This window comes from Barbus barbus (assembly GCF_936440315.1).
Source record: "Barbus barbus genome assembly, chromosome: 41".
Taxonomy (NCBI): Eukaryota; Metazoa; Chordata; class Actinopteri; order Cypriniformes; family Cyprinidae; genus Barbus; species Barbus barbus.
Genome location: NC_136719.1, coordinates 12,019,137 through 12,044,621, shown reverse-complemented (window position 1 = coordinate 12,044,621; position 25,485 = coordinate 12,019,137). Strand labels below are relative to the sequence as shown.

At 39.5% G+C, this 25,485-nt stretch overlaps 5 protein-coding genes across 5 annotated transcripts in view; 4 read left to right on the top strand and 1 right to left on the bottom strand.

The window, feature by feature from the left end:
- LOC306861073 (ninjurin-1-like) overlaps positions 1–25,485 on the top strand; it is a gene marked incomplete at both ends in the record, with an annotated part of 649,099 nt that overhangs the window by 475,628 nt on the left and 147,986 nt on the right. The gene's annotated exons all lie outside the window — the stretch shown is intronic.
- On the top strand, positions 584–7,208 carry LOC306860158 (uncharacterized protein). Its single transcript, XM_079401714.1, has 5 exons — positions 584–1,166; positions 5,166–5,560; positions 5,636–5,796; positions 5,873–6,005; positions 6,094–7,208. The coding sequence occupies exons 1-5, from the start codon at positions 908–910 to the stop codon at positions 6,262–6,264; spliced, it is 1,119 nt and encodes a 372-aa protein (XP_079257840.1). The 5' UTR covers positions 584–907; the 3' UTR covers positions 6,265–7,208.
- LOC306860431 (leucine-rich repeat-containing protein 23-like) lies at positions 7,485–9,776 on the top strand. The gene is made up of 7 exons (XM_079402149.1): positions 7,485–7,803; positions 8,110–8,219; positions 8,350–8,612; positions 8,870–9,000; positions 9,098–9,234; positions 9,365–9,563; positions 9,677–9,776. The coding sequence occupies exons 1-7, from the start codon at positions 7,681–7,683 to the stop codon at positions 9,716–9,718; spliced, it is 1,005 nt and encodes a 334-aa protein (XP_079258275.1). The 5' UTR covers positions 7,485–7,680; the 3' UTR covers positions 9,719–9,776.
- On the top strand, positions 11,031–21,167 carry LOC306860801 (transketolase-like). Its single transcript, XM_079402732.1, has 14 exons — positions 11,031–11,332; positions 14,088–14,205; positions 14,303–14,416; positions 14,984–15,081; positions 15,248–15,439; positions 15,795–15,922; positions 16,015–16,211; positions 16,322–16,486; positions 17,192–17,348; positions 17,472–17,602; positions 17,717–17,800; positions 18,331–18,427; positions 20,084–20,203; positions 20,323–21,167. The coding sequence occupies exons 1-14, from the start codon at positions 11,229–11,231 to the stop codon at positions 20,493–20,495; spliced, it is 1,878 nt and encodes a 625-aa protein (XP_079258858.1). The 5' UTR covers positions 11,031–11,228; the 3' UTR covers positions 20,496–21,167.
- On the bottom strand, positions 21,975–23,889 carry LOC306860298 (troponin C, slow skeletal and cardiac muscles-like). The gene is made up of 6 exons (XM_079401922.1): positions 23,682–23,889; positions 23,035–23,065; positions 22,750–22,896; positions 22,539–22,653; positions 22,317–22,453; positions 21,975–22,221 (listed from the first exon to the last, which is right to left on the bottom strand). Exons 1-6 carry the CDS (start codon positions 23,703–23,705, stop codon positions 22,190–22,192), a joined length of 486 nt encoding a protein of 161 aa, XP_079258048.1. The 5' UTR covers positions 23,706–23,889; the 3' UTR covers positions 21,975–22,189.

The window sequence follows — 25,485 nt, the reverse complement described above, 5'->3', positions numbered from 1 at the left end:
AAGGCAAAAAATGCACACATAAATGGAGAAAGACTGAAATATTAAAATATAATAGTGTATATATTGAAATATAATACTGTTAGTCTTGATACTAGTATTTTTCTTACAAACAACTTTTCAATTCAGTCCTGTGGTTTATTTATAGATTATTGTGATGTTTTAATCAGCTGTTTGGACTCATTCTGACGGCACCCATTCACTGCAGAGGATACATTGATGAGCAAGTAATGTAATGCTAAATTTCTCAGGTGAAGAAACAAATTTCTTTGCACAGTGACTGCTTTTGTGTATTATTTAACACAATATTTATGATGGCATTTATTTTCTATTATTATGGTAATATTTTCTTATGCATAGAGAAATAAATGACTGGTTAGTCTAGTATTGACTGGCCACTTTGAACTCCCGACAACGAGGTTATGCATGATTTCAATCAAAATATATGTAACACCATATTTCACCATATTAAGTGGATGAATACAAACACATAAAATAAATGTATTATAACTATGAAAGCCGGGAGGAGAAGGAAGGCAGCAGTAGGTGGCGCTCTCCACATTCACCCGTAAAGCGCTGCAGCCCCGCTCTTTCTCGCGGTGTTTGACACTGACAAGGAAGTCATGCTGTCAGTCCAAAAGCCGGTTTTAGAGCTCAGCTGTTTTCAGTCAAACTATATTTTTTCAACGAATGTTTCTGTACAAGTAGAGAGTAAGAGCATCACGTGTCAGGCTGTTTTCCCACTGACTGAGATGTGTGTCATCCGCATAGGTCACGTGGAATCTGGACGGATTCACCAGTCATTCATCGCCAGAGATATTTATCCTCGTTTACACTTAAGTATATGTGTTTAGTGTATATATGAATAACTGTAGTTCTAAATATATCCTCCTATAAACACTGTAGCACTATGTATAACCCGGAGAGGATCCCTGAAACAAGTATCGATCAGAACCAAACTAATGGATGCAGAAGTGATGTGAACTCTGACGGGACAGATCAATATAAAGACCCCGCTGATTCAATCCAAAGAGGACCTTCCAGAAGAATCGTTCTTCACTTTGATCTCAACAACACAATCCTTGTATCTGACGCGGTCACAAGACAAGGAACTGTAGCTGCTCTTGAATACTTCCTGTCCACGGTGACCTGGGGGCGCATGACAGAAGGTAAGACCACTTATCTAAAGCCCGGCTCACACTGTGCGATTTTGGCCACGATTTGGTCGTCCGAGTTAAATTCCTGAGAAAGATTCCTATTATCCTAGGCTAAAATCTGTAGTATTTGACATGTTCACCGACAGCCGATTAATGGCTGTCACCTCCGACGAAATTCTGGCAGTGTCAGAAGATTTGGCGCACAGTCCTGTAGTGTGACTACCCCTACGATGAATGTCAAACTGTCTCCGTTTTTCAAGACAAGCTATGCTAGACAATTAATGCTAGAGAATTACTCTATCAGCCATAAACACGGAATTCATCTGATATGTTGTCTTTTCTATATAAACACTGGTCACTCAGTTCAAGGATGCCTACAAAGCCCGCTCACTACCGGCTTTTGGCAAATCGGACCATGCCGCCATCTTTCTAACACCGAGATACAAACAAAGGCTCGTTCAGGAACCTCCGGTGCAGAGAGTAGTGACGCGCTGGTCCTCCCACTCAGAGACTATGCTGCAGGCGGCGCTTGATGACGTCGACTGGGACATGTTCCGGGCGAGTTCTTCTGACGTCAGCGAGTTCACGGATGTAGCATTAAGCTTCGTAAACACGCTAACCGAGCAAGCTACAGAAACAATAACGATAAGGACATTCTCCAATCAGAAACCGTGGGTGGACAGAACAATCCGTGCCGCGGTTAACACACGCACCGCCGCTTACAATGAGGCTCTTCTGTCTGGGAATACGAGCGAGTACAAAGCATCGTGCTATGCTCTCCGACGCGCAGTAAGAGCCGCCAAACACAGATACAGAGAGAGAATTGAGTCTCATTTCCAGCTCAACGACTCTCGACGGATGTGGCAGGGACTGAGGACCATCTGTGACTTCGGAAACAAATCCTCCGCGGAGGTGAGAGCAGATCCGTTGCTGGCCGACGAGTTAAACATCTTCTACGGCCGCTTCGATGGCAACGGCGGTGGCGCGTTTCTGCCGACCAGCGCGTCTGGAAGCAGCAGGCAGAGCAGCGATGATCCTGTAATCACCGTGTCGGAGGATGAGGTTCGGAGGGCGCTAAAGAGAGTGAACGTCAGGAAAGCAGCCGGACCTGATGGGATAACCGGCCGTGTTCTGAGGTCCTGCGCCGATCAGCTCGCTGGTTTGTTCACTTCTATCTTTAATGAGTCCCTTGCTACCGCCGTGGTTCCCACCTCATTCAAAAAATCCATCATTATCCCTGTGCCAAAGAACAATAAACCCTCTTGCCTGAATGACTATCGCCCAGTTGCCCTCACATCTATAGTCATGAAGGTTTTTGAGAGACTTGTAAAGAGCCACATTTGCTCCTCCATCCCTGATACTCTGGACCCTCTTCAGTTTGCCTATCGCCCAAACAGATCCACGGACGATGCCATTTCTCACGTTCTCCACTCTTCCCTCACACACTTGGATAGCAACAATGGAAATTATGTAAGGCTGCTATTCATTGACTATAGCTCAGCTTTCAACACTATAGTCCCCATCAAACTGGCATCTAAACTCACAGACCTCGGCCTAAACTCCTCACTCTGTGACTGGATTCAAGACTTCCTCACCGGCAGACCTCAAGTGGTGAAAGTTGGCCAGTTCACCTCAAACTCCATCACTCTGAACATAGGAGCCCCACAGGGCTGTGTCCTGAGTCCCCTGCTCTACTCTCTCTACACGCATGACTGCGTGTCCTCTCACAGCTCCACATCTATTGTCAAATTCGCTGATGATACTGTGGTTCTGGGCCTCATCTCCAACAACGATGAGACCGCATACTTGGACGAGGTAGAGAGACTCACATCATGGTGCCAGGACAACTGTCTCTCTCTGAATGTGAGCAAAACTAAAGAGCTGATCATGGACTTCAGGAAGAGACAGCAGCAGCCCTACACACCTCTTATGATCAGTGGGACCCCTGTGGAGAGGGTGAGTAGCTTCAAGTACCTCGGTGTAAACATCTCCGAGAACCTGACTTGGACTACACACATCCAAACTCAGGTAAAGAAAGCCAGGCAAAGACTGTACCATCTGCGACAGCTGAGGAAATTCAGGGTCTCACCAGCAATCCTGAAAACTTTCTATTCAGGGACCATAGAAAGTGTATTGACTCAGTGCATCTCAGTGTGGTATGGAAACAGCTCCAATCAGGACTGCAAAGCACTACAGAGAGTTGTGCGCTTAGCTGAGCGCATCTCAGGGTCTGCTCTCCCCTCTCTGCAGGACATCTACCTCAAACGCTGCAAAAATAGAGCTGTCAAAATAATCAAGGACTCAAATCACCCTGGTAACCAGCTATTCACTTTGCTTCCATCTGGTAAGCGCTTCCGTAGCCTGATGACAAAAACTGAGAGACTTAGGAGGAGCTTCTTCCCCCAGGCCATCAGGCTCCTAAACTCTAACTCTGTGTCATAACATCACTTGACTCCATGTAAATATCACCATATCAATAAGCTATTCATAATTTTTCTCTACCTCATATTGCTGCTATTATATACCCTGTACAACTTTTTTGCACATTATTTTGCACATTCCTCTTAGTACTATTTAAGTCAACAACATACTGACCTGCACATTTATATTTATATTTTTTATCTATCTTTCTATTTTATTCTTTTTATTTTATTTTATTTTTTTCTACTTTTCTTCTCTTAATATTTGTATACTTTATAATTGCACTGTCCTTGGAGCGGACCTGACCTACATTTCACTGCTGGTTATACTCTGTATAATTGTGTATGTGACGAATAAAACTCTTGAATCTTGGTCGCGCCGCTGTTTTCATGTGGATGTGTAGAGCTGCATACACTATTCTTCTTAAATACGCCGCCGTTCATATACTTTTCATGATAGCCAACATTTCGGTCCCGCGTGCAATGCAGTTCACAGTCACTGGACGTGTATGGGTTGATAATGTAAAACTCCAGACAAGTTTTCTTGCGCGCACCCGTTTTTAACTCGTCTTGACTGTCGTATAGTCTGACATTAATGACAACTGTGATCCCATAGTGTGACATGATCATCATGTTCGTACAGTCTGACAAGTACAATCCTAAAGGACTTAAAAAAATCGTACAGTGTGAAACTTCTACAGACCAGAAACCCTCAAGCCAGCTTTCCAGACAACAGGCAAACCGGGGACTCTATCATTCTCTATTCTCTATTCTATTTCTATTCTAGGTACTTCTTTTTATATTTATTTAAAAAATATAATCACCCTCTAATACTATTGCTCTCTGTTCTTTTTCTATTTTATTAACATGCTTACTTTTTATTTATTATAAAAAAACGACCCTCTAACACTAGCGTTCTCTATTCCATTTCTATTTTACTTTTCTTTTTTTATTATTATATAAAAAAACCCTCCAACACTAGTGTTCTCTGTTCATTTTCAATTCAATTGTTATATATATATATATATATATATATATATATATATATATATATATAAATTAACCCTCTAACACTAGCATTCTCTATTATTTCTGCTTCTTTTCTTTTTATTTATTATTAAAATTACCCTCTAATACTAGTGTAGCGTTCTCTTATCTTTTTTATTCTATCTGCTTCTTTTCTTTTATTTATATTACAAACAATTTACCTTCTAATACTAGCGTTCTCTAATCTTTTTCTATTCCGTCTACATTTATTTATTATTTAAAAAATGTGTACTGCATTAGACTAACTGGAAATTGTATACGTGTTTGTGTGTGTGTTTAATTTAATTTATATACTTATGTAAAAATTACAAAATATAGTTCAATGCATTATGCTTATAGAAATCTGTGTACTTGTGTAAAATACAGGATGTTTTTATATTTATATTAATTATAACAAAATGCTATGACCACCTTATACTCAAATAGAGTTTTAATTTTTAAATGTTTACTCTTAATATTATAGTACATACAGTGGCTGTTTTGCATCATGACTCAAACACCTTTACCCAGCATCACGTCACATGGTTCTTCTCACTGTTCTCAGGTAAATGGGAGTGGTTGTCAGAGGCACCATCTCTCCTCCAGCCTTGTGAGGGTGCCATCACATACTACTCTCAGTTTGGCCGAGTGGCAGGCTTCGCCACCATAGGTCCAGGCCGACGGTTCCGGAAGGTCCTGGAGGAACATCTAGAGCTACTCCGATGGCCGTCTGACTTACCTGGAGATAAAGAGCTGTCTGTTAAGGGAGATGATGGGAAGCTGTATCACTGGATCCTCCCTTCCTTCTTCCAGATGCTGCAGGACTTGTCTTCACAGGGTGTGGAGTTCTCCATCCTGTTCCGTACATTCGGCACAGATCTGCCCCGTGTTCTGAATGCTGTCAAGCATGCTGTAGAGCAGGGCTTGCATCCGCTATTCCCCGACCTCCCGGCTCTGAAGGTATTTGATATGGAAAAGCAGGTTTTGTGTTGTCCTAGATAAACCGAGCCTCATTAAGACGGTCTCTTCTCACAGCTGAGGGTGAACGTGACCGCCGGACGCATCAAGTGCAGCAGTAAGGGTGCAACACTGATTCGTGGAGAAGAACAGGTGTCCACAAGGGATGGAGAACGGCATGTTTACCAGTACCTGAGCTCTGCTGAGGGTCTGGGTGGCTTCCAAGACCACTTTGACTGGTGAGGAACCAGTTATGGATCTGAAAACAATGGAATTGTATTGTTTATCAAGTCTTTGTTTTGTTTTTTTTAATAGGTGGGCACGGAATACATACTCCATTTTAGGTGGAAAACCGCTCTGGATTGACCCTTTTGACCCCAAAGTTCAGCATATCTTCATTGATGACAACATTCGGCAAAACGATGAGGACACTATTGTCCATCCTAAGGTATTAGATGTACGTTTTCTCTTTTCCAGATTGACCGTCCGTCCCTTATGTTTTACCCATTCTATTGAACGCTCACCTGTTTCTGCAGGTGTTTCTGGACCCTGAGGGCTTGCAGACTCGAACAGCCTCCACATCAGAGCTGTATGATCTCTGTCTGGTACAGAACGACCTGCTGAAGGCCATTTCTGAGCCTGGATATTTCACCCGACGCATCCAGATCTGCATGGAGAACTATGAGGGGAACATCCAAAAGAGATAGCCAAATGAATCTCAAGTCATACAGGGAAACACAAATTATGCCTAAAGACAATCCTGTGGTATGTGCATATATTATGTGGAAAAAACAATGTGTGAAATTCTCTGCTACAATCACAGATCGCCACCCTTTATTTACCTAATGAAGGATGTTGCAATCCATAAATCCATATATACATTACCATTATAATCAAGGGTCAGATGGGACCCCTGAAGATGTAACAATCATAAACATCACATGCTATAGTATATGTAGACGTTATTATGGTCATAAGCATTGGCAGCTGCTTCATAGATCTATTTTGTTATATGCACATGTAAACCGAGGAAGGAAGATGATTCTACCACCAGTATTCTCAGGAACATCGGGTAGTTTTTTGGTGTTATTTATTTTTTAATGCATTTATGAATATCAAAACACTTTAATTTGTAGACATTTTTTAGTGATGAAGAATCTTTCTCTCTTTTTAGTTTTTTTATTTGCTCTTATGCTATTAAAGCTTGAAAGCCTTTTGATTTCTTCTAATACTAATTTAAAGCTGAGACTAACCAAAGCGGAATTTGCTAATATTCCTAACATGTTCATTGGATTGAGTTTACAATTATGTAGTTTTACACATTACGTGATGATTTTAAATCACATGCTAAGAGGTAAAACTTCTGGTTCCTAAAACAATGTGTAATTATATTCAAATTTTCCAACAACAATTAATGTTTTGATTGTTTGAATGTAGTTTTTCTCCTTATTTTTGAATCCATTTCCTCTCACCATCATTGGAGGATGTTAATCTACTGAAGCAAAGCTTGTCATTGCAGTTACTGCTTTTAGTGTGCTTTATTTATAATGGCTATTTTGAAATGGGTTGTTTTGTTGTATGATTTATTATGGTAGTATTTTCATTTGGAGAGAGTTGCAAAAATAAAATATTGACTGGTGACTTAACTGTTGATTGCCTCTGTATTTATCGTTTGTTTACATATATATCTCTTCTCATTTACATCTTAAGTTGTTAAATCAGTGGGGATACTGAATAGTTACTAACATTTGCTCTTCTGACATTTGTCAGCTTTCTTTTTACGACAACTCGACTGTAACATGACTGTTCTCAATTCATGCACATGTAATATTCATATTCACACAGGAGATAAATATGAATCGTGCATATACCACAATATTTCTATGTGGGTAATACAGAGACCTACGGTGTTACTATGGTAACGGCCATAAACACGATTCAGCGCGAGGAGCGTGACAGAGAAAACATGTTCTGAAGTAAATACTTTATTAATTCATTAATTAAAGTTAGCTAGCGTGCTAATGATGTAATTGTGAATGAATTGGTTAATTTAAACGTCGAATCGTTTATTTAAGCCGTGAAAAGTTGATCAACAAGGTAACGTTAACCAAGACAGAAGAATAATGTCAGACTCTGATGAACGCGAGGTGTTAAAAGCAGAGACTGAGGAAGAGGATGAAGAAGGGCAGGGAGAGAGAAATGATCTTGAAAGAAAAGAGAAGGAGATTTCAGGACAAGAGGACCAGGTAACCAAAATTTACATTAAAAGCCAACAATCTTTATCTAATCAATTATCTTTAAATAACACTTATCAAGTAAGGTTAATAAGATTTAGTTTTAAATATGCATTTATTTTATATTATATGATATATACAAAATAAACTGAAAATAAAAAAAATATCATATGACTGTACTTTCTGTAGCCTACTTTCTTGTGCACTGGAATCTCCTGTAGCTATGACAAATGCCTTGTGTGTGTAAACATACTTGGTAATAAAGCTCTTTCTGACCTCTGACATTAAGATTGTCCTTAAATTTGACTTTATTACCAGCTAAAGCCCTGTCCACTAATCCAGGACATGATGGTGAAAAGCTTGTCCTTATTGTGTCGCACAGGGAATGGTCTGTCTCATGCATATGTCAGACTTGACCTTAAAAGCAAGTAAGCTTGTCTTGAATGTTCTTCTGATTCCCATCATTTCCAACATACTACCATACACATTTACCGTATCTCAAGTATAAGTTGAACATAAGCTTTTAAAATTGGTTTTCACTGTACCTTTCTTAACCAGGGGTCTGACAGACCAGGCCTTGCTCAGCTCCTTCATCCATCTGCGCTACTTGGACATCTCCTCCAATCATTTATCAGACTTCTCTCCATTGGCTGATCTCACCCAGCTGCTGTGGGTGAAAGGAGATGGCAACCTGCTTCAGAGGTTTGAGGGTCAGCCGTTTGGCAAGCTCACTTACCTACAGTGGCTCAGCTTTGCCAACAACCGCCTATTTGATGTTAAAGGTCTTGGAGGTCCAGCACTGGAAACCCTCAATCTCACTGGTTAGTTAGATCCGTTTAGTAGATTATTTTACTTTTACAATAAGCTCTTTTTATACTCTTGCACCAACCACACTGGTTTCGTTCAGCAAATCTAGAGTGGTGTATTTAGCTGTATTTCACATATGTGATTCAATAATGTGATTAAAAAAATTATGAGCTGTCCACATTTCATTGTAATCTGCTCTGGACAATAACCATGCAACGTTAAGCTTTATCTGCTGCACTAAACCAACCAGCATTTCATTATATATTTTTAGGTAATGGTATCCAGAGCATGCAGGGCCTGGAATATCACAATCTGACCAATTTGGTGACTCTCGAGCTAAGAGGAAATTGTTTGGAAACTACAGATGGCATTTACCTCCCCAATTTACGCCATTTGTATCTGGTATAACTGCTTGTATTTATGCCTATTGTAGATAAAAGTACATGATACTGATTTTCTCCAATAAACTACCATCTTGCACTTTCACCCATCTATTCAGGCTCAGAACAACATAAAGCGATTGGAGGGTTTGGAGAAGATCCAGTGTCTCAACACTCTTCACCTCAGAGATAACCAGTTGGAAACACTAGATGGACTCAGTGCCAACATGAAATGTCTCCAATATCTTAATGTCAGGTAACAGGAATACTTTAGCACCAGGTTTGGCATTTTCCCAGTCTCTCTGAAATTGAGGAAGCAAATGTTTCTAACTGAATAGAGTTATATTACCACCACTGTCTGACAACCCTCTTTTTCTTACCTTAAGAGGGAACCTTATATCTTCAATGAGGGCTTTGCGAACTCTAGTGAATGTGGGGCAAACACTGAAGGCCCTTGTGCTCTCAGACAACCCTTTAGCAAAGACTGACGATTACAGGTTGTATGTGATCTCACATCTCTCCCAGCTGGAGAGACTGGACAAGGATCCCATCACGGCTGAAGAGAAGTCTGAGGCCCAGGAGAAGGTGCGAAACCTGTTTATGGCATATTCTGTGGTTAATTATCTTCACTGTTTTCATGTAGTTGTGCCAATAAAGGTCTATCAGACAGTATTTTAATTGTAAAACATATTTTTTAGGATTTTGAAGATAAATATGCTGAAGATCAAGAGGATAGCTGAACAGGCTTTGCTAAATACTTGTAAATATAGTTTTATATTCAATAAAGTCTACTAACATAAAACGTTCTGGTTTCATTTAATGCAATATAGTTCCTGATGTGATCTTTATAGCTGTAGCTGCTGTTAAAAAATGATACTGTCTAGCACGTATCACTAGATATGAAAGCAAGGTAGGCCTACATATCACTGTAACCTAATACCTATTGTGAAGAAAACAAGGAAATGCATCTTATTTGGACCTAATTTACAAAGAAAAATCAATGTTTTAAAAAGGAAACAAGAAAGAATATGAATAGAAATTGGAAGCTTAAACATCCTTTGTTTTTATGTTTTAGTTTTCTGCAATGTCACATACACTTTGGTATTCTATCAAAATAGAACAAGAAATGTCACTTCCTTGTTTGTTCATATCATATCCATCCACATTAAAGGGGCAGAGCCTTTTTCTTTTAACTGTAAGCCTGACAGGAAATAATAATCAGATTTTCTTTTTTAATGGAACAACTTATTGAGCAAAATATAAAAGGTTTGCATATGTGTTTTATTCAGACTGAATAAAAGCATGCAGTTTGGTGCAAATGTTTTTATTTATATGGCCATAAAGATTCTGATCACTTATAATGAAAATCAATGGTATCTTTATAATTATATTGCAGACAATTACCTAAATATCTCCCAATAAGATGATGTGTTATGATCAAAGCTCTGTAGTTTTTAATGTGAGGGGGTTAAAATGTATCGAAATATGTAATATATATATATATATATATATATATATATATATATATTGTATAGACAATCAAGTAAACCTAAGGGAATGTTCATCTTTTGAAATATTAATGACAGTATAAAAATTAACCACACTTTTACTTTATTTAAAATAATAATAATAATAATCAAATGTGCACCACGACCTAGAGGTGGACATTTTTTTTAGTTAGAAATTAGAATACTAAAATTACCTGTAAACAATGTATGTACTATCACTGTATGTCCTGCATGAACAAGATTATGTACAACAGGTTTTTCAGTTTTGTTGGTAATTTAAGTCCTAGAGGCCCTTAGAAATTTGTGTATAAAATACAATACAGTGTAAAGGGTTAATCAGTTTCCGCGCTCCTTTCCTCGAGACTGTCACCATGACTCGACTATCATTGATTCAATGATATCAGTGATATCAGTGTAAAAACTCAAGTAAAACTCGCTTCCGTCCCACCCTAATCTTATGCATGAGAGATTTATTACAACACACACAGAGTTCTGTCTGTCTGCGGTCTTTGCCCTGATCTGGCAACCCCTCTACTGCTGTCCTGTTGCGAAAAGCGTTCCGTCCAATGGTTCGCTTCATCGGATGAGTTGACAGCTGACGTAACGCCTCGCTTAAAAGCTACAGCGCAGCTCGTTACCCGAGTCCCACTCGGCTCTGGTGCTTACTGCGTTTATTTGAGCAATTACAGATTAACGTAGTATCGGAAGAGTTACAGCACTCGCGTTCATTTCCAGTTGAAACATGAGCTATCACAAACCCGACGAGAAAACTCTGCAGGCCCTGAAAGACATCGCCAACAAGCTCCGGATTCACTCCATCAAGGAAACATGCGCCTCAAACTCCGGGTAAAATCTTCTGCACTTATGAAACTCATTCGCAACGTCTTTCTATGATGGTAAACGACATATTTGCAACCGTATGCGTACGTTAATCTAATTTGTCGTGCGAATGTTCACTTTATATTCCTGCATAGCACGTGAATTTGGCGAGGGGGCCGGGCACATTGCAGCTAGCTTATTAGCTTTGAATCCTTTGAGCTATTGTAAGTTAAGCGAGTCATTAGCTTTGACAGCTTTTTAGCCCGTCGTGGCCTCCAAAGCGATGACCAGTGAAAATTGGCTTAGCTCTCATCGCCCCTATAATTAGCACGGGTATGTGGGATTATAAAGAGTACATTTTCAGTAAATTCCAAATTAACCATGGCGTTTAATTTCTTCGTAACGTGCAATGCGCTGTGGTGCAACTGATTCATTTCGGCTGTTCGTGAACGACTTGTTCCTTTGAGTCGGATCTTTTCAGAACGGCTGTTGAACCAGTTCACAGATTCAGAAAGAACGAATCCCGACTCGCTGAACCGATGAAGATGACAGAAGAGCATTTGGAGTACGAACATGTTACAAAAAAATGTTTTGGAAATGTGTTTGGCTTGATGACATGTAATAAGCTGTTTAATAAAAGTTGAGATGTAAATGAACTCTGTGTAAATTAACTTTTTATGTTGAATCAAGGACAATCACCCTTTTATACGTACTTAACAGTATACACATTTATACGTGATAAACAGCGATGTATGTTAACATGACTTGGTAAAACAAGCACGTAATGCCACGCCGGGTCAAGGCAACGTAATGACCCAATTACGCTGTGAATCTTTTTTGAGCCGGTTCTTTGAAACAAACTGCTCGAAAGAACCGTTCCGTGGAAGTGATTCGGACTTCATCACTAATTTATCCTGCGAGCTCGCGGCTGCACGCTTCACCTACAGGTTGTCACATGGAGTCGTGTAGGTCTCGTGGTATCTGTTGTGCTGTGGGTTAAAGTGCTGTTAGGCACGATGAAGTTATGGGCTGATGGGACTCAAACCAAAGCGCGCTGTATTCAAGGGTGTGGAGATAAGCAGAGTTCAAATGAAGCTTGTGTGAAAGGAAAGCTTTGCTTTGGCATTGCTCAATCTCTGCGCTGCAGTTCTCTTTTGAGAGACTGACCACTATATTGCTACAGATGGTCATTTCTCAACATGAACTGAAATCGAAGAGGGGAGTTTCTAAACTTGTAGGGGATATAAATACGGCCTTAGATGGATTAATACTATCAAAAAGATAATGCAAACGCATGGTTTATGTAGTGAACTCTGTGCATCAGAGGGTTAATCTGTTACAAAACTTTACACACACCCTTGCTGGCATGCAACAATCTCTCATTCATCGAAAATATTGTGAAGGAATTTCCCTGAGTGTTGAAACTTTTACCTGATACTACTTGTTTTATGGTCATGACACTTCCCCTTTTTTTTTTTTTTTTTGTTCCTTCTCATTTCTATTTGGGTGGGGGTTTTTTGTCCTCTCAGGGATAATTACTTGTGTAGAGGTTTAAACAAGGAAGTATTGATCATAACTCAGACTTTTGTAATCTAATCCTTCATTCTAAAGTTGATCAGTAGAGATTTGTTTCTTAATTCCTTGTCCATTTTCTTTTTCAGCCTAAGTGAGTCACTGTATAGGACAAAGATGGTAATTCATCAATGGTGTTTTGTTTTTTAGATAATTAGGAATATTTTGAAGAATAACATAAGACTGCATGGATTTCCACTCACAATAAAATTACAACAGTGTTTTGTGAACACATTTTTGTGACCACTGAATTGCATGAGTGATTTATAAACTTACTTCAAACATCCTGTTACTTTAAACCACTTTGGGAACAAACTAACAGTTGTTCTGTATCCTCAATTCAAGTTATTGCTTGGTCATATGTATGTGTTAACAGCTACCAGTGCTGCGTTTTTTTTTTTTTTTTTTTTTTTTTGGTTTTTTTTTTTTTTTTTTGGCTTTGACCGTTCTGAATGGAAGCTCATTTTTGCTGCGGAATAAAATAAAGATATTTGTGACTTTCAGAATTGCATAGTCCGAATTAAAATTTAATAATATTGCAAGGTAAAAAAGAATCTGAATTGTGAGAAGTTGTAATACTAATTACCTTTTTTTTTTTTTTTTTTCTGGGGTGAAAACTGGCTTCCATAGTTCTGTGACTTACGCACTCATTAAAAAAACCAAAATGATTTCAGTCCTCTTACTTGCCCTCATGTCACTTCAAACCTGTATGGCTTTGTTTCTTCCATGGAACATAAAAGGAGAAATTTAGAATAATGTACAGTCACTCTTTCATGAAATTACAATGAAGGATGCTTTCAAGCTAAAAAAAATATACAGGTTTGGAGTAACATGAGGTTGAGAAAATGAAATGTTGATGTTCTGTTACATAAGCTTAGTACCTCAAAAAAAGCAAGATATGTGTCATGGTTTGAGTTTGTACTGTTTTCTCTATATTTGAATATTAGAGGCCACAGGCCTTATCATTATAGGTCTTATATGATGTGCCTGGTTTGGCAATAGCTGAAGTAATTGTTTCTGATAAGGTCTATTACTACACCTCAAAACCCAATGATGACAGTAGCAACTTTTGCCCTTTAGTACTATTTGCAGTCATGTTCTAGTTTTGAAGTGAAAGATAACCTGCATGTCTGATTGGTCTTTAACATCCAGCATGTTTGAGCTGATGGTTGATGGCTAGATTGATACTGATGTGTTTTCCCATTCACAGGCACCCCACCTCGTGCTGCAGCGCTGCCGAGCTCATGTCAGTGCTGTTCTTCCACACCATGCGCTACAAAGCCAAAGATCCCCGCAGCCCCAGCAATGACCGCTTCATCTTGTCCAAGGTGGGCTGTTGTTCCGTGTTTGGTTATGAGCTTCCTTTTTAGTTTTCTCAAAGTGCTTAGACTAAATGTATTCTACCCCTCATGTTGCTGTTTTCAGGGCCATGCTGCTCCCATTCTGTATGCTGCCTGGGCAGAGGCTGGATTCATCAAAGAGTCTGAGCTGCTAAACCTGCGCAAGATCGACTCTGACCTGGAGGGTCATCCCACCCCTGTGCGTAAGACCACTCTTATCACCAGCATACACTAGCTTTTAAACGTTTGCGGTTGGTAAGGTTGTTTTAATGTTTGGAAGAAGTCTCAAATTCTCACTTAGGATGCATTTATTTAAAAAAGTAAAGTAATGTTGTGAAACCCTACAATTTAATATAACTGCTTTCTATTTTTATGTATTTTAAAATGTAAATTATTGTTGTGATTGCAAAGCTGAATTTTCAGCAGCCATTACTCCAGTTTTCAGTGTCACGTGATGCTTCAGAAATCATTCTGATATGCTAATTTGGTGCTTAAGATTTCCAATTATTATCAATGTTAAAACCGTTGTGATGCTTAATATATTTATGGAAACAGTGAATTTGTTTTCTGGATTCTTTGATAGTAGAAAGTTCAACAGAACAGCATTTATTTAAAATGGAAGTCTTTAGTAACATTAGTTCTTCTGATTAAATGTATGCATCATTACTAATTAAATGTATTCATTTCTTAAAGAAAATCTTTGTGTATCAACTCTTTCACACAAACATTTATGATGCAATTACCCTCATTTCCCTGTTTATTTCAGAAACTAGCATTTGTGGATGTGGCGACAGGTTCTCTTGGCCAGGGTTTGGGTGCTGCCTGCGGTATGGCGTACACCGGAAAACACTTTGATAAAGCTAGGTACTTGCATTGGATTCCCTCTGTAAATTAAGTTATTCTACAGGTTTTTTGGTTTTTTTTCATACTATGGTCAATTTTACTGCATTGCTTATTTACACCAAATTCAAAATCTGGAAATTCCCATTTGATGCTGCTGTAACTGGATGTGTCTGTCTTGTCTCATTAGCTACCGTGTGTACTGCATGCTGGGAGATGGTGAGTGTTCAGAAGGGTCGGTGTGGGAAGCCATGGCTTTTGCCTCCTATTACAAGCTTGACAATCTGGTGGCCATTCTTGATGTGAACCGCCTGGGTCAGAGTGAGGCAGCACCACTGCAGCACAACATGAACACCTACAAGCATCGCTGCGAGGCCTTTGGGTGGGTTTAATGAATACTGAGAGTTTATCTCTTGCTTTGTTTGAGATTGCATGGTAGCGTACTATTTGTGCACAGTTCATATACTCCAGAAACAGATGAATTGTGCAGCACAGCAAACCTGGAGCTCTCCTTTATATATATATATATATATATATATATTTTTTTTTTAAATCGCATTCAGTTTTTATAAGATACATTGCTAGGTATTTTTATTTTTTCAGACCTATCAATGTAGGGTTTCACATAGTGTTTAACGTAGTAGTTAGTATAGAGTGTATACTAAGCAGTGTGCTAGTATTCTATTCAGAACACAGCCACTCTCTTTGTATTCCATGTAACAAATTTGTTTCTTCAGCTTCAACACTTATGTGGTTGACGGCCATGATGTGGAGGAGCTGTGCAAGGCTTTGTGGCATGCTGAACAAACAAAAGGGAAGCCCACTGCCATCGTAGCCAAAACATTTAAAGGCAGAGGGCTCAAAGGTGAATTACTATATCTTGTACTGCAAGACCATCAGCAACGATATCTATTATGATTTTTCACATTCTCATGGTCTGTCCTGTGTTTTGTTCAGGCATTGAGGATCAGGATAACTGGCATGGGAAGCCTGTGCCTAAAGACCGTGTGGAAGAGCTGATTAATGACCTCCTGAGCCAGATCCAATCACCCAATAAGCCCCTCCACCCTCAGCTGCCCGATGAGGATGTTGCTCTAGCTGACCTCACCCCCATCCACCTGCTCACAGCTCCAGAATACAAGATTGGAGATAAGGTTATGAACTAACATTGTTTTTAAATGGTTCTTTTCATTGAGTAAATTCTTCTGAAGTTCCTCAAAAGAAGGATCTATAAAGGATCTTCTGCTTTTGTTTGACCACTCAGATATCCACCAGGAAGGCTTATGGTGTAGCCCTGAAGAAGATGGGGGATGCCAGCCCTCGTGTGGTGGCCTTGGATGGTGACACCAAGAACTCAACCTTCTCTGATATCTTTAAGAAGGCCCATCCTGATCGCTTTATTGAATGCTTCATTGCCGAGCAGAACATGGTGTGTAAATGGATGGGTTTTTTCTCCCGTTTACAATGATAATTTACAAGTCATGGTGGTAAAGCCAATGTATATTGGCTGACAGTGTGTGTCATGTATGTCACAAATGAATGGACCTGTAATCTGTGTTTGTAGAGCACTTTGTGGTGAGTTGAAGGTGTGGTGCACTATTCATACAGTGCATTGTAAATACCTCACAGTTAAAATGTTATCTCTTACTATTCACTTTCTGACTAATACTTTTCACTGCCAAGTGCTTACTCAATAGGACATGATTTCCCACAATGAGAGAGAATTCCTTTCTGCATAAACACGTGGTCATTCAGAGGTCAATATAATCTAGGAAGTTATTTTTATGAAATATATTTTAATTAAAATGACTTTCAGCAATGTATTGAATATTTTAATGTTACTATTAATGTGTAAATGATACTAATTAACATTTAATGTTTGGGGTAAGATTTTATTATTTTAAGGGAAAAAAAACTTATTCAGCAAGGATTTATTAAATTAGTTTTTCCTTCTGAATCCTGATTGACAAGAATTAATATGACCATTTTATTGTTTCTGATCATAATTCAAATAAGACAAAGTTTTGAATTGAGTTGACCTCAAAGTTTTGAATTGTAGTATAAGTATATTAGTAATAGTATATACGTTGTATTTTATCTAATAAAATTATGTATTTAATTATGCTGTGTCCAGGTGAGCGTGGCCATTGGTTGTGCTACTCGTGATCGCACGGTTTCATTCGCCAGCACTTTTGCTGCCTTCTTTGCTCGTGCCTACGACCACATTCGTATGGCAGCGATCTCCCAGTCTAATGTTAACCTGGTCGGCTCACACTGTGGTGTTTCCATTGGTAAGGCATTGTGCAGTGAATACATGGATTCTTGCTATTTTATCTGGGCTTAATTAATAGTCAAATCTCTTCAGAATCTGAAGTATTTCTTTGAAATGTTTCTTAATTTCTGATTTTGTCCAGGTGAGGATGGCCCCTCACAGATGGCACTGGAGGATCTTGCAATGTTCCGCGCTATCCCAACATGCACAGTGTTTTACCCTAGTGATGGAGTGTCTACTGAGAGAGCCGTGGAGCTTGCAGCCAATACAAAGGTGTGTTATTGTTTCCATTTGTTGGTCTTCTGTAGATACATTCATTATTATTTTGGAAAGAGAAGTTAATCTATTGTTCTTTGACTCAGTGTTCATGCCGTTTTCTGCTTTCAGGGTATCTGTTTCATCCGTACCAGCCGACCTGACACTGCAGTCATCTATGATGCTGGAGAGAAATTTGAACTTGGAAAAGCCAAGGTGAGGAAAATCCAGGAAAATTTTAATTAAATTATTTAGTTACAAACTACAGCAAGGAAGGCTAAATTTAGCATCCATGCTGAACTTTGTCATTTTAGTGTAATCGTGGCAGTGGTAATAGGGCAGTCGTGACCTAATGGATAGAGAGTTGGACTTGTAACCCAAAGGTCGTGGGTCCGAGTCTCAGGTCCGGCAGGGATTGTAGGTGGGGGAGTGAATAACCAACACTGTCTTCACCCTCAATACCACGACTGAGGTGAGACCCTTGAGCAAGGCACCAATCCCCCAACTGCTCCCCGGGCGCCGCAGCAATGGCTGCCCACTGCTCTGGGTTTATGTTCACTACTATGTGTACACTTGGATGGGTTAAATGCAGAGCACAAATCCCGAGTATGGGTCACCATACTTGGCCACACACCCCTTCCCTAATGCGTTTATAAATGCAGTGAGCAAATGGGGCCTCCTGTTGGACAGCTGTGAAATGCCTGGTTCACAAAAGTTGTTCTAACAATTCTCTTTCTGTCCTGTAGGTGGTGCGGCAGTCTGACAAAGATCAGGTGACTGTCATTGGAGCTGGAGTAACACTGCATGAGGCACTTGCAGCACATGACCAACTGGCCAAAGAAGGTTTGTTCATCACCTACTGGCCGTAATGGAACATTGTTACATTACTACATTTAACAGTCCCTCAGTTTCACTTTAGAGAATTAAAACGACTTGTGATGAAAGTATACTAAATGTATAATTATTATTGATATTAAATATAATTAAAATATATATATATTAGTGCTGTCAAAGTTAACGTGTTAATAACACTAATTTTAACCCGTAGTTGGAGAAATGGTGTTTCCAACTTAGCAACATTGCAGACCCCTTTAGGTATTGCAGGGCTTTATAATGATATGATTGGGGGTCACTGAGTTTCAGATGTTTCCAGAATTTAATTGCGTTTTTTTTTTTTTTTTTTTTGAGGATATTTGCCTAATTCTTCCCTGCATGCGTTGTTAGTTGTGTGCTGGTGCATGTATAATATAGTTTTACAGAGTTCTGCATGCAGGGTCTCAATTGAGTGAAGTGACATTCTGCCAAGTATGGTGACCCTTACTCGGAATTCGTCCTCTGCATTTAACCCATCCAAAGTGGACACACACAGCAGTGAACACACACCCGGAGCAGTGGGCAGCAATTTTATGCTGCGGCGCCCGGGGAGCAGTTGGGGGTTCGGTTCTCATGGGCACCTCAGTCGTGGTATTGAGGGTGGAGAAAGCGCTGGACATTCACTCCCCCCACCTACAATCCCTGCCGGCCCGAGACTCGAACCCACAACTTTTGGATTATGAGTCCGACTCTCTAACCATTAGGCCACGACTTCCCAAATTGGATGTTTTTCCGATTTGGTGAGATCTTGATTTGGATTTGTCGGCGGACCCCACACCTCACTGCCATAGAGGGCAATGGGCTCAATTACTGATTCTAATATTTTCAGCCAAATTCTAATAGGGATTTCTATAGGATATTGTCATTGCGAGCGGCGGAGAGGAGCCGCGCTTTCAGTTCAACACAGATATTATGTTGCTTCTCTAATTTTACATGCAAGTACAGCCAAAATCACAGCACAGCTATTGTCTTTATCTTATGTGTATTTGATTTTATCAGACGGCGGCTCAATTATCAGGATTTTACAGATTAACTTCTTGGAAGGGAGAGCTGGTTATGTAGCCTAGTCTTAATGGGTCAGATTCAATCACTATTTCATATTCATTCCCTTTTCTGACAACAGAAACAGTCAAATATATCAATGAAAACAGTTTTATTGAGAATTTAGCTGCATCAAAATATAGTGTGTGGGCACAGAGAGGGAAACAAATGTAGTAATAAATAATATATGTGCATTTAGCATGTTCAGAAGAAGAGCTGCCCTGTCTGCAAAAAATGTAAACCGGTTTGTGTAAGTAAATTGCTCAGTACAAAGAAAGAGAAGTAATGGGAACCTGGCATTTATTTTTTCATGTGTCTAATAGACATGAACAAGCTTTTTGAAAACCATCTCTGACCTTTCATGCTCGGACTATGGTTTCAATAATAATAAACACACATTTGGATAAAGCATCCATATTTGTCCATGCCCATATTGATTATTGTATTCAAAACTTGAAACATATTAATTTTAAGGTACATTTAGAACAAATTAAAATGTGCGATTAAGTTACGATTAATCACGAGTTAAATATTTTAATTGATTGACAGTCCTAATAAATATATATAATTAATTATTTTCCCCAGGTGTGAACATTCGGGTTATTGACCCATTCACCATTAAGCCCCTGGATGCCTCCACTATTGTGGCAAGTGCTCGTGCCACAAAAGGAAGGGTGATAACTGTGGAGGACCACTACAAAGAGGGTGAGCTGTTATTTTATTTATTTTTTATTCAGTGAAATACCATCAAGATTAAAGGGGAAGACTACCCCCCCTTGTGCCGTGAGAGGTATTTTATGTTGGTTCCTCTGCTCTCATTGTAGGTGGTCTGGGCGAGGCCGTCCTGTCTGCAGTGGGTGAAGAGCCTGGCATTGTGGTGCACCGGCTGGCCGTGAGCCGTGTGCCTCAGAGCGCCAAACCGCAGGAGCTTCTGGACATGTTTGGCATCAGTGCCAAATCTATCGTTGCTGCCGTCAGGCGCACTTTTGCCAACTGAAACTCTTTGAACCACCCTGAACTACACCCTTCCTCTTTCTCCACTACTAACCCAGACCCTTATTCCGGAAGCTCACGGATATACCTAACTTCTTAGTGTGTGAAAATACTTTCACTTGTGCACTATAGTCTATACAGTGTCGCCCATAGCTTTTGGAGTGTTTTCACTTTGCATCATTATCAGTTTTGACTTCTTGAAAACTTTAACTGCTGGAAGTGTGGATTAGATCAGTGTGCATTGCTTTTGCAGTTTTCTGAATATCATTAAAACGATGACCATTTCACATTAAGTCATTTCATCCTTTCCGTAGCTTTGATTCTGTGTGCTTCCTGCAATTATTACAAGCCAGTATCATGAAAATTAAATTTGATAGCAGTGATGGTGCTTTCAGAGAGTAAGAAAGTGTATCTCTCTTTTCTTTTTTTAAACTGCTGTTGCATAAACTACTGGACAACTAAATTTTGGAAGGTTATTACAAGAAAGTTTTGGTGATCTGATAAAGTGTATCTCATGTTACTGAGACGCCCTCACTGTCATTGCTTGTGTAAACAGTTATCACTGAATTTGATGTAATGTGTTAATAAATTTAACTGCCCAACCAATGTGCCTATATTCTGTATTACCTCTCAGTGAGTTAGTCGGTTTTAATGTACATAAATGACCTGTAGCCTGAAGTTAAACCAGATTCATGAATCATGATTTGGTACTTGCTGGTACACAGTCCGTCCATTTTGTGCTATAACAGACAGCCAGCTAACAGTGAGTTTTGTTTCTACTTGACAGGCAAATGTTGTTTTAGAAATAGGGGGCGTGTATAATTCTATTTTTACAGTATATGGGCGTGTATAATTCAGCCAGTCTGATGGGCTATGCCTACGGGTAATGTTATATCTCAGGGGTAGGCAACATCGGTCCTGGAGTGCCGCTGTCCAGTAGAGGTTAGGTGCGTTCGACTTGAAGCGGCGCTGCGCAGAATGATCAGTGTATGCCATCAAAGTGCCGCTATTCCATCTGCTCTCTTATGGCTCTCGCGGTACTGTGATGTCATACACTGATCATTCTGCGCAACGCCTAATTACTAGGGCTACAGGCAGGTGAGGTTTTTTTCAGGGTTGGAGCTAATCTTTGCAGGACTGATGTTGCCTAGACCTGTTATAGACCATTGGTCTCAAACTCAATTCCTAGAGGGCCACAGCTTTGCACAGTTTAGCTTCAACCCTAATCAAACTCACCTGATCCAGCTAATCAAGGTCTTCAGGATCACTAGAAACTTCCAAGCAGGTGTGATTTGGAGCTATACTCTGCAGAGCTGTGGCCCTCCAGGAATTGAGTTTCAGAAAGTCAGACCACTGTTAAAAAGCGCTTGCTGTTTAGGAGTGGATACAGTTACATATAGAAAACCTCAAACTTTAAAGTCAAAACCCAATCTGTTTTCATTGAGGTGTTTGAACAAACAAAAAATAGCATGTGCTAGGGAAAAAACGTGCAACTGTGTACAGAAAATGTTTTTACTTGAGCACAAATAACATTCTGTTCTGGGGAGCGGTACATGACACCATTTACTTGTTTCAGCAAATTATATAAATATATGAAATACAGATCATTTTCTGTGCTTCCCAATCGAGTTTGTGGTGCCGTCAGAGAGATGGTTTGAGTCAGGGAATGAAATGGCAGGTATCCGTTAGGCCGGAATTTTACTCGACTCCCTTCATGAATTCCAGGAACTCTGTTGGTATTAAAAGTAAAATATGTTTTTGTTGTCGAAATGTGAATTTTCGAATAAATATTCAGAAATGTACCATATTTTGAGCGTGAATTTACCGTCGTAATCGATCTTGCCGTCGTTGTTCTTGTCTCCGTCCTTCATGAGCTCCTCGATGTCGTCCTCAGTGATGGCTTCACCTGTCGACTCCAGCATGTTCTTCAGCTCATCTAAGTCAATGTAACCATCTCCATTCCTTAAAGAGACAATGATAAAACATGTCTAGTATAGGAGGTAATGTGATATACGACTACAATATGCTTTGAAAAGGCAGTTCATACTTGTCAAACATGCGGAAGACTTCAGCCAGCTCCTCTTCTGATTTTCCTTTGCTCTCCTCTTTCATGCAGCGCACCATCATCACCAAGAACTCATCAAAGTCCACTGTCCCGCTTCCTATAACCCACAGAGACCTTTCAACAATCAAATCTCAATTCATCCCATAAACTTCACCTGAATCTGTATGATATCTTCAACTAAAATCCAACATACCATCCTCATCTACTTCATCTACCATTTCCTGCAGCTCTTCTTGAGTGGGGTTCTGGCCCAGCATCCTCATCACCTTGCCCAACTCCTTAGTGCTGATACAGCCATCCTCAGCGTCCTGAACGAAGATGTCGAACGCAGCTCGAAACTCTGCCGGGTACAGTCAGATAGCAGCGCAGAAGTCACACGTCAGTAACATTTGTAAGTTTAAAATAGAGTTGACATAGTGTTACATCATAATACATGCTGCTGTATGTTCAAACTGACATGTTAAAAAGAGAAACTCACCATTTTTTTGTTCTTCTGTCAAGTTCTCTACCTGTTAGGTGGAAAAGAGAGCTCAAAACTTTGCTTCACTTGACTTCGAACTAAAAATACAATGTGTTGTAAGACTGTACAGCATGTCATTCGACAGAGACTGATCAAGGCCTATTCTTTACAGGAATGACAGCTGTCACTTGGGTAATGTTCTTCAGACATCAGACACCCTCTGCCCAATTGTTAAACGCTTTAGCCTCAGCGACTATGACCTTTCTCTATTTCAACGACTATTACGGGATATGTTAAATCTAAACCTGGTTACACTGGTTTCGGTACTCTTTTTTTTTTTTTTTTTGACCAAATTCATTTTGATGGTGTGTCCTGTGCCCCTAAAAGGGCCCCAAACTTCTACTGTCCCATCTCCCATTTATTGATTTAACCTTGAGAGCTAACTAACCCGACAGTGCACAGATTGATTTCTCTGGGTGATTTTTAGTTATAATGCTGAAATCTGTCATTTTCAGAAGGAAATGGTCAAGGACAGGTTAACTTATAGATGAACAGTTATTAATTTATCATTTATTTTACATGTTCATACTAACTTTTGGGGCACGCTCCATTCAGGCAGCTTGAGGTTAAATGCAATGCTTATAATTAGTGCAATCATAACTTACCGCTGCTTTATATACATCATCCATGGCTGTCCTGGGTTTGAGGTTTCCTTTTTGAAATTGTCTGTAAAATCCTCACAGGTAATCCAGCACTCCTCTCTTCACGGCAGACACAGGACGAAGAGTCCCAGGGCCACCTGCCTTTGCCTTTATGGCTGGAATGGATGGCCCCAGAAGAGACAAAGCCTTTTGTCACACCCCTTTCCTATCTAAGAGAGTGAGGGATGGGTGAAAAAGGAAAAGGAGTGGGACAGAAAGGGGTTAGAGATGGCATGGGCTATAAATAGGGGAGGAATGTCAGAGACAACAGGCAGGAGAACTCGAGTTATGACAATAAGTCCTTGGCACTGGTCTCCCTGGCAGCAACAACCCCATATCAAGTTCTAAACTTATCCACCAGTCACCTGCATTTGCCAATCATTGTTGAGCAGCATCACGACTGCATTCTTGTGTCAGGCACTGATCCTTTGTGTGCAGGAAATTACTATAATCAAAGAGGCCAATAGCACTTCTTGTTATTAAATCTTAACCAGTGTTTGGGGTGTGGGTCCTTTAAAGGACTGAACATTAATAATTCCCTTCAAAGTTTTTCCTTTGGTCAAAGAACCACATTGAAAATATGGGACTGGATAACTAGAATTTCCCAGTACCACTTTTCCAATGTAGCTATTTAAAAATTTTATAGAAACATTTGAACAAAAAAATGATGTAAACATATTTAAGAAATATTTAAAAAATGGTCTGCATTTTTTTCTAGGGCATTGAAGATCAAGATGGCCTTTGGGTTATTCTCAAAAAGTAATGAACTATAGTATTTAATTAACTCTGATTTTTTATTCTAAAGTTTATTTTGCAATTTTATTTTAAATTAGAAAAATGCCAAATGAGCAGTTTCACTTGAGGTCTCGGATGACTGGATGCTATTTATACTCATGAATTATTTTTCTTATGTTCATCGTAGATAAAAGGAATCATAGGTTTTTGGCTCAAGTAACTGTTTTAGATGCAATTCTGAATGAAAGATCAGGGGAAACATCTCATTATTCCAGTCCTAAGACTAGTGATATGTAAACAGTTGCTTCACTGTGGCATCTCTCACCACAAGTCCATCTTTATTTCTATTTCTATAATTAAGTCCAGAGAAGGGAACCTAGTACTCAAGTCATGTCTTGTGCCTGAGCTGCTTGAAAACATATGAACATGTTTTGTGAATTATTATATCATTCCAGACTGTAAGTCACATGTCAATTTCTGATGTTTTCGTGTTTGGGACAGTTTTATAATTTAGAATAATTTGGAATACTTCTGTTTCTTTTTAGTTGTTGTTTTTTCCTCTTCATCTTTCTCTACAAATCCATCAGTATTTAATGTCAAAATCAGACTGCATCAGTGTCATTATAGGCCACAAGCAGCATCAAGCATAGACTAATGCCTCTGGTGCTGACATCACGATGATACGCTATGCTATTCTGGATCCCTCTGGCCTAAATTAAGAACTGGTCATGAACCTTCCCTTAAAAGACTATTAGAGTGAGAGATTACAAAACACACACTTGTACAATTCATAGACAAAAAGCAGTATAATTTCATAAGTATAGGTTTACAAAACTGTTTACACAGTTTACAAAATTTTGATGCGTTAGAGGAAGCTCCTTTTCTTGCTTTCACTCATTGCATCTAGCTGACGATCAGATGTATTTTTCTTTGCCCATGTTCTCAGCAGCTCTCTCCATGGCCAGCATACAACAACCGCAACCACCTCACCCTGAGAACACGTAACAGCTGAGACACTGAGGTTCAGAGGGCA